The sequence below is a fragment of the Zingiber officinale genome, chromosome 7A, assembly GCF_018446385.1.
Source record: "Zingiber officinale cultivar Zhangliang chromosome 7A, Zo_v1.1, whole genome shotgun sequence".
Classification (NCBI taxonomy): domain Eukaryota; kingdom Viridiplantae; phylum Streptophyta; class Magnoliopsida; order Zingiberales; family Zingiberaceae; genus Zingiber; species Zingiber officinale.
Window position 1 is genome coordinate 12,831,364 of NC_055998.1, and position 17,155 is coordinate 12,848,518.

Consider the following 17,155-nt stretch of genomic DNA (forward strand, 5'->3'; position numbering starts at 1 on the left):
ATCTACCAATCTCTCGCATAAAGGTACGGGATATAAAAGAATGCGAATTACCAGTATCAATCAATATATCAGCGAAAAATGCATAAATGGAAATCATACCGCGGAAAACGGATCCGTCGGCTCGCTGCGCATCCTCTCTGGTAATCGCATGTATACGACCAGTCTCTGGCGGAGGAGGGGATAACGCTGCCAGCGGCTGCTGCGGCTGGGCAGAAGCCTGCCACTGCGGTGGTGCAGGATAATGTGCCAGAGAAGACGGTGACTGATACTGTGCAGCTAGCTGAGACTGAGTCTGGTACTGGCCTAAAGGCTGAGGCTGCATCTGATACTGCCCCTGCGTCGGATAATAAGGTCCTGGAACAGAACTCTGGGGTGCTATGGAAGCACTGGAGTACTCCTGTCCAAGCATGCCAAATGCTGCTGCTGCAGGTGAAGCACTCCGCTGCTAGCCATGCGAAGGTTGGGCTCTTCGCCCTCCTCGATAAGTTCCGGTCTGACTGGACTGTCCTCCATGATCAGACCCTCCGGAAGTCATATGCTGAGTCTTCTGCGGACAATCTTGGCTCTGGTGCCCAGGCAGTTTGCAATGAAAGCAAACTGACTGTCCCAGAGAGCATGCTGAAGTGACATGATCTCTGGACCCACATCTGAAACAGCGAATGTCGCTGGCGGGTTGTTTCCGGTTCTGCTGGGAAGACCGGAAACGTCCTAAAGAAGACTGCCCGGATTTCTGAGGTTTACGTGATACCCCAGATGTACCCTGATCTGATCGACTACGCCTGCTCTGCAGTGGTGTAGCCTGAGGCTGCTGGATCTGCCCAGATGTCTGACTCGGCTGCTTCCTTTTCCTATCCGGAAAAACTCTCTGCTGAGCTGACTCAATAATGAGGGCTCTGTCCAACATCTCCGCATAAGATGTGATACCAAGACCGACAAGTCTTAGTTGCAAATGTCCATCCAGCCCCTGAATGAACTGCTGCATACGTGAACTGTCCTCAGCAACTAGCTCTGGACAAAATCTGGCCAATCTGTCAAACTCTGCATTATACTCAGACACTGTCCGATTGTTCTGTCGCAGACTCAGAAAATCCTACCGGCGAGCCATCTGATAAGCTCGTGGAAAGAAACGGCTCTCGAAAGCCTCTTTGAATCTGGCCCAAGTGATGTTCTGCTCACCGATGATGGAACGCTGAGTAATCCACCAGGTGTCGGCCGCGTCCCGTAAATGAAAAGTAGCCAGCTCTGCCTTCTCCCACTCGGAGCAAGCCATATAGAAGAAGGTCCGCTCCATAGTCTCAATCCAAGACAAGGCCACACTCGGATCTCAGTCTCCTCGGAAGAGTGTGAATCGACTCTTCATCGACTCTGCCAACACTGGAATCTTGGCTTGTGCCGCAAAAATGTCAGTGATATGTGTCGGAACAGCTGTCGGGACTGGCGGAAACACTTGAGCTGGTGCTACAGGTGGTACTGGTGCATAAACCGGAGGAGGTACTCCCGGTGTTGCTGGGTAACCTGGAGCATATGTCGTCGGTGGCACTGTCGGGTGAACTAAAGTGGCCGTGGCTGGATGTACGGTAGGCAATGGTACCGGATGTGGAGCAGCCGGTATCCTTAATACAGGTGCTGCGGGGTACACTGTATGTACTGGGGGCACAGGTGTTGCTGGTGCCGGATACACGGTGTGTCCAGGTGGCGGTGGTGCCGGGTACACCGTAGGCTGCACTGGAGCAGGTGTCGGGTATGCCAATGGTACCCCTGGTGGCATCGAAAATACAATAGGAGTGGATACTGTCGGTGCAGCTGAGGTAGGTACCTCTAAGGGAGCTGTCAGGGTCTGAGAGCCCGACGCACCCACAGTAGGCTGAGTCTGTCTCTGACTGACAGGCTCATCAACAGAAGACATCTCTGGCATATCCAGAGATCCAGCGGTCCTCGTACGTGGTCGTCCAGCACCACGTCTCGCAGCAATACGCGTAGATCGCCTCATACCTGTTAAATTATATTACAGTTATTACTACCAGTATAACCAACTACCAAAATAGCATCATACCTAATTGCCGTCTGGAGATGTTCCGTCGCTGTCCAGTCCCCAATTTGACCTCAAAATTCCGAACGAGAAAATCGCCGGAAATCCATAATAAAATCCGAAACGAAAGTCCAAAACATATACGTAATGGAAACTCCATGCAACCAAAATAACTACCCAGTTTGACTCACAAACTTGGGCTAGCACAATATATCCAGAATACTAAAAGCAGGTATCACACCCTGCTCTGATACCAATACCACTAAATTGGTATCAGATAAATCTCAAAAATCCAACACACGGAAACCAAACAAGTATCGCCAAACTTTGTCGCTCTGATACCATATCAATAGGTATCAGGTTATCTCAAATATCCATAATACGAAAACAACGATCGTAAAACTTAAGCTCTGATACCAAATAAATTGTCACGCCCCGGAGGAGTCTCTGTCTGAGAAAATTTCGGCAACATCTCCCCTGTACGACGGACAATCTGAAACTTTTCTACATCCTCATATACCTTAGCCACATGCGACTGGAATAATAACATGTAAATAAAACATCACCACGCAGTTTATATAAATATAAGCAAATCAAAGCAGTAATACCATGACTCAAAATCAACCCTACTCAACTACACTCGTAAAGCTCAAATCCGATGAACTCACCTCTTCTGCCGTCCAGGTAGGCATGTAGTAGAATAAATCCAAATCATACCAAAAATCCATCAAATGATATGAATCCATACAATATCCATAAGTAAAATAATACAAGACTAAAAACAAAGTCTGATAGAGAAACTAAGGATAAATAACAACTAAAGACCAGCAAAGGACTGGCACTACGTGCAGATGGGGACTAGCGACTGGAACTACTCCGGACAGCCTCAACCTGAAAAAAAATATAACAACAATGGAGGCGGGGTAAGTCCAACACTCAGCAGGTACAACTGATATGCAAAATAAAGCAAATAACATACAACACTAATCATGCGTACAATCTCCTGAATACGAGAAGGATAAATACAACTGGAACAAAAACAGGAGAAAACTGTATTAACCAGGATCAAGGTATAAAGGTAACTGGGTCATCAGACCGAGAGTGTCATAATCCTGTATGCATGTCAATCATATGCATCCAAATAAATGCAACAAGAAAATGCAGCAAACACAAACAATAAATGCATCATGCATATGATGCCAATGACATTGTCACCCCTGACGCCAGTCAGCCATCTCACACACAATGATGAGTCCGAGTGGGTAGGGCTGTGACAACCGTGCACTCTGACATCACTGCTCCTGATGAGTGACCGAGTGGACGGGATGCTGTCAGAGTACATACATACTCCTACCCCAAATCATAAATGGGGGAGCGCAATGCTCTCATCTCCCGGTACACGATGACGGGGAGGACTCTCTGCCGGCTACCACGCTGAGTCACACTACCCATGAGCGGACCAACGGAGCCAAACAAAGTCCAACTGCCTGCCGGCTACAACGCTGCTACCCTAAACCAACGGAGCCAAATAGAGCGGAATTGACTGTCGGCTACCACGCTGAGTCACCAGACCAACGGAGCCAAACAGCAGAACTGCTACACACCTGTCTGATATACCACTAACCCATGAGTGGTGGTGTGTACAGATACATGTAATTGGCGATGTGCTCGACAATAATGGAGCAGACAATCGCACAGCATACAATCATGGAAGATGATGCATGACTCTAAACATGGCAATATCATGAATAGCATAGTAAGATCCATACATAAATAAAAGGTGTACCTCAAGTCAATGTATCAGATGAAAGGTACACAAACAGATAGGGTATCAAATAAACCCTAGGTCCTGAACATAATGTATCATTTGGTTGGGTCACTACCTAAAACATGTATGGTCAGGTAAATAATAACACGCAGTGCATAATAAATAAACAAGCAAATATGTATCAGATCATGTAGTGACCAACCGCAATAAATGGGAAACACAATCATTGCTATTTGTTAAACACTTTATTATGCATATCAAAAGACATAAGTCAAAGTACCCGCCTCCAAAAGAAATGGTCCAATCCGTCCAAATCCGGACGTCGAGAAACTCGTCTCACGTCAAGGTCCTGTGATACCAACAGAGATATATTTTATTTAGCTAAAATTCCAATGAATTGCTAAATAGAATCCTTAAAACTATCTAGGCAAAACCCTAAACCAAAAACACATAAACATAATCAATATACACATGATCGTCTAACTAAATCCTCCAATTCAGAACATGATCTACAACAGAACTCAAATACACCTAATCCTTACCCTAATTCACAATCCAAAAGATTACGGTGAAGGTTGCTTACTGCTGAAATTTGAACAAGAACTTGTTTGTTGATCCACAGCACACAGAAACCCACTGTAATTCTTCCTTCAATTCACAGCCCTCACTTCTGTGGACTAAGTCTACTATTGCTGATCAAATAATGCCACAACCCCACTTCCTCACCAATTCCGTGACCTAAGTTAGTAGCAAAGAGAAGATCACGATCAAGATTGGAGATTCCTGCCAAGAATTAACCTAATTCCAACTAACTTACCTCCCAAGATCGATTAGGGCACGTGAAATGAACACACGGTGCCGGCTCGATCAAACTGACAGAGAGATCAGTGAAGGGGGTGCTCTACCGAGGTGCGTCCGTGCGGAGATGGCCGAAGAAGAGAGGAGACACGAGCGGTCAGCAATCGGGTGGCGCCGGCAGTGAAGTCGGTAGTGTACAACAGGTGTGAGGCTCGGCGATGTGGCGGAGATGCTAGGGCAGCGGACAGGGACCGGCAGTGTCGCGCGATCACAAGCACAGAGAGGAGAAGGCGTCGGCTTCTCCCTTGGTCCGGGGCTTATGCACGCGTGGGAGAGGAGAGGAGGGAACCGCCGAGTGGCCGGCGGTTAGGGCACGCAGTCGAGCACAAGGAAGAGGCGTCGGCGCGAGGAGAAAGGGTGTGCTCGAGTGCGCGAGTGAGAAAAGAAACGGCGAGGAAATAAAGAAAAATATAAAGAAAAAGAAAAAGAAAAAGAAAAAGAAAAAGAAAAGGAAAAGAAAAATGAAACTTTTCCTCATTAAAACAGGGTAACCTAAACAGGCTTTTCCGGGCCCCGTTTTTATCCCCGTTAACTCGTCCGTACGAGCTCCGAAAAATTCCCAAAAAAATTTCCAAAAATTCTGAAAAATTCCCTTACTAATATTCGTCTATTTTCGGTATTTTACAAGTAGTCGCCCGTGATTTACGTCCTCCGTGTTGACTCTGGGACGGATTGGCGGGGACACTGAAGGCGAGCGTATTCGCCTTTTGCCACCCTATATATTCTTAATTGAGAATCTCATGGGGTTATCCAAGATGGTAAGTGATGGTTATGTTTGCAGCTAAGAATACAGGGTCGAACCATAGGGATATTGGGGCGTAAATCTCCGGACCCTATGTACCTCATCCCCACCCACCACTTGCTCTCTCAGCTATTGTGATTTACCTCTATCGTGATAACCTTGGGTTGGGTGCGGCGGGGGCACTGGGGGCAAGTGATTTCGTCTTTTGCAGTATATATTCTTAATTGAGCCTCCACGGATTTAGCTGAGTTGGTAAGTGACAGGTTGATTGTCACATAAGATCTTGGGGTTGATTCTTAGAGCTGGCAGGGCGTAAAACCCTACACCCTGTGTAAACTTTCTCCACCTGCCACTTGCCTTCTTAGTCACCGTCATTCGCCTTCTCTGTATTTGTCCTAGGACGGACTGGCAAGGGTGCTGGGGGCGAGCGTGTTTCGCCTTTTGCCACATATATATTCTTAATTGAGCCTCTATGGGCATAGATGAGTTGGTAAGTGGTAGGTTGATTGCCACATAAGGTCTTGGGGTCAAATCTCGGAGTTGGCGGGGTGTAAATCCCTGCAACTCGTGTAAACTCACCTCACCTGCCACTTGCCTTCTCAGTCATCGTGATTTACCTTCTTCGTGTTAGTCCTGAGGCGGGTTGGCAGGGGCGTTAGGGGCGAGCATATTCGCCTTTTGCCACATATATATTCTTAATTGAGGTCCTCTCGGGACGATCTAGCGGCTAGCGCATGAGGTGCTGCCACTATGAGGTCTGGGGTTCGAATCTCGGCGTATCCGAGGTAAATGTCTCCCTCATGCACTAGTCACAATTCCAAATGCTAGTAGCCATCCGTGGTTTACCTCCTCCGTGTTAACTCTGAGACGAATTGGCAGGGGTGCTAAGGGCGAGTGTAGTCGCATGTTGCCACCACTATATATTCTTAATTGAGGGGGCGAGTGTAGTCGCCTTTTGCCATCATATATATTCTTAATTGATATTCACCTTTTTCCATATATATATATTCTTAATTAGGCCTCCATGGGCTTAGCTAAGTTGGTAAATAGTAGGTTGATTATCACATGAGGTCTTAGGGTGAAATCACGGGGTTGGCGGAGCGTAAATCCCTCCACACTGTGTAAACTCACCTCAACTGCCACTTGCCTTCTCAGTTATTGTGATTTACCTCCTCCGTGTTGGTCATGGGGTGGGGTGGCGGGGACGCTGAGGGAAAGCGTATTCGCCTTTTTGCTATATATATATATATATATATATATATATATATATATATATATATATATATATATATTCTTAATTACGTCCCCTCAGGATGATACAGTGATTAATGTTGCCACATGAGGTCTTGGGGTCGAAACTTGACGCGTTCGTGTATGCCTTCCTCATGCCTTGGCCATCTGCACTAATGGCTAGTAGCCACCCGCGATTTACTTCCTCTGTGTTGGCCTATAGACGGGTTGTCGGGGACGCTGGGGGTGAGCGAATTGTCTTTTTCCACATATATATTCTTTATTGTAATCCCCTCGGGGTGGTGCGGTAGTTAAAACATCGGGTGTTGCTACATAAGGTCTTGGGGTCGAAAGTTAGCGCGCTCGAGCATGTCTTCCCCTATGTCTTAGCCATCTGCACTAATGGCTAGTAGCCACCTGTGATTTACCTCCTTTGTGTTGGCCCAAGGATGGGTTGGCGGGGGCGTTGGGGCCGAGCGAATCGCCTTTTGCTACATATATATTTTTAATTGCAGAGATTTTTTCTCCAAATAAGACTTGCAACTAAGAGATGCCGGGCTTCTGCGCCCGTCGCAAGTGTTTCCCGATTTACTGATTTACCATGATGACCGATGGTAAAATTTCGTGGAACCGAATTAGTCAAGTCAGGCTCAACGTTATCCAACTTGATTAATTATTATTTTTTATATATCCTCAATTGCAACCCCTCATCCCCCTACCTCCTCAATTAGTGTGATTTATCTCGTTTATATTGGTCTAAGGCATGTCCACTTCCTCACAGTCGCCACTCTTCTCTGCCATTGCCTTCCCTTCCACATGCAAGAATCCTCACACGGTATTCAATCATATTGAGGGGTGATGGTGCTTGATTTCAGACCAAAGAAATGCGAGGAGACACTCCTTTCCGACCAGATCCTAAAGAGGGGAGGGGTTTTCCTTCTCCTGACAAAAATGGTGAATACAATAGATCCGGATACCGTTTAAAGCCAACTGATTCGATAGTGGAAACAGTTGGCACACAAAAACACCAATGATGTCCTGAACAAGAAACTAATGAATTGTTTTTCAATTTTGTTCACGCGTCGTGATACAATCACGTATCCAAAATAGAAAATTTTCCCTCTTTGCAAAAATGAAAGTTTGCAGAGGAGCTCGAGCCATATCTACACATATGGTCGACGATGAACCTGTCTAAGTTGATCATGATTTGCTCCAAAAAAAAAAAATCGAAGCTTTTGAAGTAAAAAAAAAAATACAAAACCCTAAACGAACCAAAGCATCTAACCAGGCACGTCTTCGGCCTTGTCCATGGCCTTCTTTGCTAGCTCATATCCAGCGAAGTTCATAGCACCAAGAGGTGCAATCCAGAAGAACCTTGGAATAGCTCCCTTGAAGAGGCCTAGAGGACCTTCCTTGTGAAGAATGGAGAATGCCACCATTTGCATTGAGGCTGGAAAACCTGGCGGTGCAGTCATCATTCGTGTCTTCATAACGTCAAAGGGTGTAGTAACCACAGCAGCAAGTCCGCCAGACAAAGCCCCCACCGCAATAGTCTCCCAGGGTTCCAGTTCTCGGTTCAGAAGGTTCTGTACAGCCTACCCAAGCAATTGAAGTAACGTATCAACGAAACGAACACAAGCTTGCAGAGTCAACCTAAGAGATGATGCTAACGAAACATAGGAGTAAAAGGCTACACAGGTAGTCTGAAGATTTATGAATCCAACAAGAACTTAACAGTCGTTGGAATTTATCTACCTTCTTAGATTCAGCATAAAGACACATTCCAGCGACATAAAATGGGACCTCTCGGCAGAGTGTGGCACCAGTCCCACGGAAAAATCCTTTCAAACCATCTTGATGTAGGGTACCCACAATTGCCTCTCCTACATTATTGAAGATGCCTGCCTGTAACCTCTGCTTCATGACTTCACAAGGGATTCGAACTGCTGTCCCTAAGATTGTGCTGCAAAAAGATGCCATGGATTGCACCTACATTACAATGGACATTGTAAATCTTTGTGCCAAATCAATGCTTATTTTAGCAAAATACTACTGTTCAATGCTTTTAGTATAAAGGATACCATTTTAGCAAACTAGCACTGCTGTTAATGTCTATCAGCCATATTTCAGTCATAGAATAATGAAGAAAGATCATTTTAAAAGAATATGCAAATTTAAGTTGCTGAATTGAATCAATCTCACCCAGGACAAAAAATATGTGTATCCCCTATTGTATGTATACCTGGAGATCTTGGAGATTTGGAGCAACATTTATTAGCACAAGCTTGGTTGCCTCAAAGATGCCAGTTCTCAGTCCATGGCTGTAAAAAATTAAAACAAAGATGAATCATGCTTAAACAGATTTAGCATAGAAGAAAGAACTCACCTAGAGAATTGTCCTAGGATTGCTGGAACTGAACCACGATATAGCCCATGAATACCAATTTCTGGTAACTTTGATATGAGCTCTGGGAATGAGAGCGTCGATGCTTGCACACGTGTCTGGTACAGAAAGAAAAAAAAAAGAAGATAAACACAGTAGACATTAAAATGCAATAATCATTCCACATCTCCACCCATTGATTCTGCAGAATGGAATAGCAAACACTAGGGGCAGTCTCAAAACTAAACAAAAACAGAGCGACTTGAACAAAAGCTAAAAGAAATATCAAATAATAGTAAAATTTGACATAAAACAAAATGCTAGACTGTTCTTTAATTTCAAGTCAACAGAAAAAAGTGAATTTATTTGTAATAGAAAATGAAGTTACTAATCATTATGCTTTACTAATCTATGCTTTGAGTTTTTAGTAGGCAGATAGCATTACCTTCATGGTATCAATAGGATACAATACTGAAGTGGAAAGTGCACAAGCAAGACCTCCAGCCAAAGCAGACTTAAGAACATTTTCTGTGGATATCTGCACAGGTGGGGGAACAACAACCACAGTAGCTGCTTCAAACCAAATGTTTCTGTAACATGAAATTAAGCAGTTAATTCAGCAACTGCAGAACAATTTTCAGGTTAATGTTTGCTAATCAGACTAGGCATAGCTGCAAAACTGATAGACTCAATCAACCAGGAGAATATACAAATTTGGAGCTAAATTTAGAAATTAGAAAACATAATGAGGTCCTGCAATTTAATGCCACCGAGTTAGCAAATATCTTAAACTGTATATGGCTCCATATACTGCTACTTCTCTCAATCCTAACATATTTTCAAATATCAGAACCTAGGACAACAATGAAAATTTGAAATAAGCGAGATGAAACTAACTGAACCGACTGTGTTCTGTTTCAACAAAATCAATAAATTATCTACCGGCAGCTCTTACAATTAATTTCTCTTTCTTAGACACATCGAACAATCAGATAAAGTTTAAATTCTCAAGTGACACTATCACAAAGAAGAAATTAAAAAAGAAAAGAGGAAATATCATTAAAGCTAGCGAATATGTATTATTGATCTTCCTGGGCATAACCTGAATTTAAGAATGCAAAAATAAAATTAACACGGCTGTAAAAATTTACATGAATGATGTAATTCTTAAGTAGCTAGCTAAACTAAAGCCTTCTGTTACAAGTAAATAATTTTGTGAAAGAAAAATATTAAAAATAAAAGTATCTAAAGATAGAAGCCAACATCTTACAACATATTATAGTGAATCGCAAGTAAAAAGCCTGAAGGTCAATGGTTGCATTAAGAAAGATCTGGTACCAGCACAAAGTCTTCAATATCAGAAGTGGGGAAGGAAAAACACAAGAAGATATTAAAAAGAAAATTAAGGGGACGTTTGGTTTAGGGTAATAGGAGTGGGGAATGGGAATGAGAATCATTGATTCCCATTGTTAATGTTTGGATTATAGGAATAGGAATGCAAATAATGGAATGAATCTTTGAAATTGGGTAATAACTCATTCCCATGTACCTCCCCTTCAATGAGCCATTACCCTAATTTCATCAATCAAAATATTCCCTTATTCCAAAAATACCCTTGACTTAAAACTAAAATTTTCTACATTAATATCAAATATTAAAATATATTTATTTATTTTTTCTTTCATATCACTTATCTCTTCTTATTCTCTCATTATATTTTCTCTCTCATCATAGTTTCTCTCTCATCATTTTATCACACACTTTCTCTCTCCTTAATCTCTCCTATTACACTCTCTTTCCTCTTTTTTTCTCATTACGCTTTCTCTCTCCTCAATCTCTTCCACGCACTCTCTTCCTTCTTTTTTCCTCATCACACTTTCTCTCTCATCACACTTTCTCTCTCCTCTATCTCTCCCATCACACTCTCTTTTCTCTTTTTTCTCATCACACTTTCTCTCTCCTCAATCTCTCTTATCACACTTCCTCCTTTTTTCCTCAACACACTTTCTCTCTCAACACACTTTCTCTCTCATCATACTTTCTCTCTCCTCAATCTCTCCCATCATATTCACTGTTCTCTTTTTCTCTCACCATACTTTCTCTCTCCTCAATCCCTCTCATCACACTCTCTCTCCTCATTTTTTTCTCACTATATTTTCTCTCTCTTCATCCTCTCCTATCATACTTTCTCTCACATCATATTTTCTCTCATCATGCTCTCTCCAATCACACTCTCTTTTTTCATTTTCTCTCATTACATTTTCTCTCTCTTCATTCTTTTTTATCACACTTTCTCTCTCATAATACTTTCTCTCTCATCATTCTCTTTCATCATATTTTTCTCTCACATTCATCTTTCTCTCACGTCTAATTTTTTCTCTTATTTTCCTTTAAGGGTAAAAAAGGAAACTTTGATTTATTCCGATAGAAGATATACAACTAACCAAACATTGCTTTTAAGAGTGATATCCATGCTCATACTCATTCCCATTCCACAATACAATGATTCCCATTCCGATTCCTATTCCTAGGAAAGAACCAAACGCCCCCTAAGTCATTCACAAAATATAACCAATATGTTTACTCTACGAGGATGTATCTTCTAGACACTAGAATGCGCATGAGGTTCTATTTAATTTTGATGGTTCAGATAATATTGTTCCTGGACATAACTTAGTGAATACTGATCTTGCAGGAGACAATCTAAACTTTGGGGGGCAAAACGCAGTGCAAGAAGCTCCCACTAATGACGCGTTGGAAATACAATCAGAGTCCCACATTGAAAAGACATGAAAAAGATCATGAGTTTAAAAGGGATGAAGATATCTCCATTGGAATGAGGTGTTTTGGGTAAAGCTCAAAAATAAAACCATGAGCGCTTAGACCCAAAGTGGACAATATCATACAATTGTAGAGATATCTAAATTATTTTGGACACAACAAATGGTACTAGAGCAATGGTCCAGATGGGATGCCATGTGGGGTAGTCTTGAATGAAGTTGAGGGGTGGCGAAATAGGTCAAGAGTGACGAATGCTTGTGAGAAGGCCCGAAACAGGTCAAGAGTGACTGGATACGGATGCTTGCGGGAGGCCCATAGCAGGTCGAGAGTGACCCTCCGGATGCTTGCGGGAAGGCCCGGAGTAGGTCAAGAGTGACCGGATGTTTGCAGGGAACTCTGGAGAAGGTCAAAGTGACAGGATGCTTGTGGGGTGGCCTGGACCATGAGAATAATGGTGGCGCTTCGTTTAAGGGGAGGATTGTTGGAAATACAATCAAAGTCCCACATTAAAAAGGCATAAAAAGATTATGAGTTTAAAAGGAATGAAGATATTTACATTGGAATGAGGCCTTTTGGGTAGAACACAAAAAGAAAACCATGAGGGCTAGGCCCAAAGTGGATAATATCATACCATTGTGAAGATATCTAAATTCTTTTGAACACAACATGAAGGATTCTTGTAAGGGTCTATTGTACATAGCCTTACCTGCTTTGCAAGAGGATGTTTTCGAGACTCAAACCCATGACCTCTAGACCACACGGCAACAACTTACTATTGCGCCAAGATAACCTAAACTTAATAAAAAAATTTATGATAACATGGCAGTCAAATTTATATGAAAAAAACAGTCATCAAATGAGTAGCTAAGCTAAAAGTCTTCTGTTACAAGCAAATAATTTCAGAAAGAAAAATATTTAAATTAACTAAAGTATCTAAAAGGTAGAAGTGAATATCTGATAATATTCATAAGCCCAAGGTTACCGGTTGTACGAGGAAAGATCATCATGAAGAAAAAATGAAATCAATATCGAGAGGCACAATCCAGGATATTAGAAAAAAGGTATGAGTGAGGATTCAAAAGTTTTTAACAAACCCATCCCTTGTCCCCTCCTCTCAGGGTGAATGCAAAGCCCCTTCCCTGGTCCTCAGCTAGGCCATTTTAGAGGGTTAAGGCTCAACTTTATGCCTCTTCAAGCCCCTCATCCACATATATGATTAGAGGTTGGCGACAACCTCCTCCACTCAGGACACCTCCCTATCGAGAGACAGAAAGAGAGAAACAACTTATGGTCTTGTCCCCTTTGCAGAATTAAATCCGTCATTCAGTCATTCCTAACCACTCGCCTGTAGGTAATCTACAAAACGAAGCATGTTCTAAACTTAAGTTCCATCAATCATTCCAATAGATATAAAAGGAAAATTTAGTTCATCATATAATATAGCCAATATATTGAATCAGTGCATCACAACAATGTATCATCTAGAAGTTAAAGTGTTCATATTAATTTTGGTAATCTAGATAATATGTTTGAGTGCAGTAGTACCTAGGATCATCTTCAAGCCTTTCTGAAGGAAGCAAGAGCATGAAATTACGGAAGTGACTGTATGAAATTGATCCCTCACTGCCCACATTGAGATAACGCATCATAGAAATAGCATTATCTTCACCAGCAGGAAGTCCTGCATCCCTTAGTGATGCCAATATCTGATTCTTTTGCAGTGTTCCAGATTTGTTAAGGCATAGGCTTGTATATGCTCGAAGAATTTTTGGCTCCTTCTGCTCCATTAAGGACAGAAATTGTTTCCACCCAATTGATTTTGAAAACAAGTTGCTTCTTGTACGTTGCAGAAAGTCTTTGGCATATCGCTTTGGCAGTTTTCTCTTCTTCATTGCAATTTCAAGGTCTTCAAGGTTAACTTGGCCATCACCATCTCTATCCAACTCCTCAAAAAATCGCCTTCCTGCAAAATAGTACAAGAAACATAGCATCGAAATGTGGTTTTATCCTCAGAGACATCCAAAACCATTAAATATCAGTGAAGTTGACCAGCAAAGGATTCTTCTGTTATATTTTATCAGGCTCAACCAGTCTTTGCAGCTTTAAATAGCAATTGGCAAATCTAACTCTCTGACCACATTATTCTAAATTTTGGCACATCATAGCAAAGTCTAAATTTCATTGTTATTTAAGCGTTTGAATACACAAATCTGAGTTGTCAATCTTCTGAACAACCAAATTAACTGGAAGCTTACGTAATTCATGAAGTACCAGGAATACCAATTAAAAAAAAGGGTGCACAAATCTCCCACCAATGCGGGGTCCTGGAGAAGAGTCAGACCACACTATGTCTATTGTATGCAGTCATACCCTGCATTATAAGAGATTGTTTCTATAACTCGAATCCATTACCATAAGGTCACGTGACAATAACTTTACCGTTGCGCCAAGGATCTCCTTCCACCCAGGAATACCAATTGCAAGTGACAAATTTCATTAATATTCTCGAGGGAAAAATAGTAAAAAAGATATATATTTTTTATTAAAAATTACAAAAAAAAAAACTTATGTTGGTTTAAAGGGAGGCAAAAATTTAAGGGGAGTGCGAACAGAGGCCACACATACAGATTCTATCCATGTCAAAAAATGAGGTGTGTAACTTGCAATTTTTACCTTTTCTAACAACTTGTAGCCTCAAAGATGATGCTTAGTATCATTAAAGAATGATTTATTCATTGAGTACAAGTAACAAGTAAGCATAAAGTAAAACATGAAATTAAATCTTATTATTGACATAAATCTTACATCATCTTACTTCAAGGGAAAAAAATAAAAAAAGCACCCTTTTATCCATGTTGTCAAAAGGACACCCCACTTTAAAAAATTAGCAAAACAATGCCTATCTATAATTTTCTATCCAAAATACCCTTCTACGCTCCACCTGAGAGCTGTTTTGTACAAAGCAAAACCACCTTAAGAGTTATTTTGTATAAAACATCACCACCTTCTAGCTACTTTGGTCAAAGCAACTCCAAGGTGGAACACACAGAAATATTTCAGGAAAAAATTATAAGTGGGGTGCTGCTTTGATATATTTTTAAAGTGGAGAGCTTTTCTGATGATAATGAATAATAAGGAGTGCTTTTTTGATTCTCTGCTAATAAAATTAGAGCTTTTTATATTCTGTTTATCTAGAGTGAAGAATAGCAAAAGAAATAACACCTAATCACAATCAAAATCAACCAAGGGAAATATTATTTGAAATACAAATGATTCTCTGTCAATTAAGGTCTTTTTCTTGATTCTACAACATGATAATAACATGTATGTTATGGTCCATCATTACATAAGGATGCAGTTATACTGGTCCAATACTCCAGTAGAATAATTATATGATAAAGATACTATTAATTGTCCTAATATTACCTTTTAACTCAGTTGCATTGTGATAAAAGAAGTGAATATACTGTTCTACAAAACCTTGACAACTAGGAATGCTAAAAAAAATTTACCTTCTGTCTCAGTGTAACTGAAGAAGTCCTGCACTGAAAACAATTTCTTCTTGTCAGGATGGTCGGTGGAGGATTTTCCCAACTGAGGTATAAACTCAATCAATTCGGTCAGAGAAACAGTGGAAAGTGTAGATTTTAAACGCTCAACATTTGACAATGGAATGCTCAGTAAACCACTGGCAATCTTCTGAGGAGTGCTAGTTGTAGGCCCCTCCTTATCATCACCATTGTCATGATTCTCACCGTTGTCTTTGACAGATGGTGCATCCTCTACCAAAGTAGCAGGTACGCTTCCAACCCTTGCAAAACTCAGATTCGAAAGAAATCCATCAAAATCTGCTTTCTTTCCGTTAACTAATCCCTTTATTATTTTCAAGTAATCAGACTCTTGAGCTTCGGAAGCTGCTAGATTTGTGTTGTTCCCTTGGAAACCCCAATTAAACATTTGGAGATTCTGACCCAAACTGTCCAACGCAAAGCAAAGAATCAATTGGACAGGCAACGCGTCTCCCTCACCTGCAGTTTTCTCGATTTTATCCCAAAACATGATCTTGAATGACCTTTTCCCTCTAGCTTTCGCACGCGAAGGGGAGTCATCATCACGACGTTGCTTCCCGAAACACTTCCTTGCTGATTTAAGCGGCTTCGGGAACGCCTGCAGGAAACTGTCTAACATAAACGACCAAGTAAAAGAAAAGGGCGAGCAATTCGCACAAGATCCATGTGGCTCCTCTTCTACTCTCCCTTTCTTCGATGAAATCCCTCCCGGACTTCCGACGTCATTCTCACCCGAAACGATGGGAAATAAACCATCAAAAAAACACTTAAAAGGATCCTTTTTCCTCTCTTCGGAAGCCACCACAGTAACTACGTTCCCCTTCACCGATCCACGATACCTCTTAGTGGACTCCACGTTCCTGGCACCGCCCGTCAAATTCAGCCAGTGAGACTCCAAACCCTTGGCTGCGGACTCTAGCGGGGTTACAGCATCCCGAAAGGCGTGGAGGACGCCCTCCAGAGGATCCGGTGCGGATAACATGGATAGAAAACAGCAAGATCGATCCCACGCTAGGGTTTTCGTCGCCGGCTCCGAGTCTATACACGAGACCAACCGAGGTCCGGCGCTTCTTCAAGAGACATGAAACCTCGAAGTAGGAAAGGAACAAGTGTGCTCCAATGGGAGAGCGGAATCGTAGCGGAGATGAAGCGAGAACAGAAATGGCGGAGAAGAAAGAGATAGAATACCGTCTGATCGAGAAGAACCGGTGAACAAAAATGGTGCTTCAGGAATCGCAAAATTTATCGCGCTTGAAATTTTTATTAACCCCTCAAATTTGATAATATCAACCTTATCCTTTAGAAAATCCAAATTTTGCTCCTCCACGAAGAGTGTCTCCGTGCAAACGAACGAATCAAATTTAGTGTTAATTTTTAAAAATTAACATCACAAAGCTACTGATTCAAAAATAAAATTAAACAAAAGCTCATGAATAACTCATGAATATTTAAATAAAATATTGTAGATATGTATGTTTGAGTTTGAACTCCCTATCTTTACCTATTCTGCTATTCAAGAAACGTTCAACATGAGGTGAAATTTACAGGGGCTAATTTGAATTTCGTTGTTTTCTCAGTTGCTGGTTTTTAACGATGCGAATTAAAAAAAGAAACGTTGGGAGTTAATTACATACCGGGGATAAGGCTGTCGCGGACCCAGTCAAGCATGCGGGCCGGCGGGGACCACCTCCGGTTTTTTTTGGGTAGGTGTATGAAGAGATGGGAATGGGTTACGGAATGTGGATAACGCCAAGCAAAGCTGACGTGGGTTGACTTATTTAATTAATTGATGGAT

At 41.8% G+C, this 17,155-nt stretch overlaps 1 protein-coding gene across 1 annotated transcript; it reads right to left on the reverse strand.

The window, feature by feature from the left end:
- Window positions 1-7,663: 7,663 nt before the first annotated feature.
- On the reverse strand, window positions 7,664-16,600 carry LOC122000990 (mitochondrial substrate carrier family protein C-like). Its single transcript, XM_042555516.1, has 7 exons — window positions 15,304-16,600; window positions 13,337-13,754; window positions 9,456-9,600; window positions 9,014-9,129; window positions 8,870-8,948; window positions 8,383-8,616; window positions 7,664-8,222 (listed from the first exon to the last, which is right to left on the reverse strand). Exons 1-7 carry the CDS (start codon window positions 16,340-16,342, stop codon window positions 7,908-7,910), a joined length of 2,346 nt encoding a protein of 781 aa, XP_042411450.1. The 5' UTR covers window positions 16,343-16,600; the 3' UTR covers window positions 7,664-7,907.
- Window positions 16,601-17,155: the final 555 nt, after the last annotated feature.

Excerpts from the sequence above, each read along its gene's own strand:
- LOC122000990 (XM_042555516.1), bottom strand. The coding sequence starts at position 16,342 with ATGTTATCCGCACCGGATCCTCTGGAGGGCGTCCTCCACGCCTTTCGG. Across the intron at positions 9,601-13,336 it reads AGGCTTGAAGATGATCCTAG|AAACATTTGGTTTGAAGCAG; the intron begins GTACTACTGCAC and ends TTCATGTTACAG. Across the intron at positions 8,223-8,382 it reads TTTATGCTGAATCTAAGAAG|GCTGTACAGAACCTTCTGAA; the intron begins GTAGATAAATTC and ends TTGCTTGGGTAG.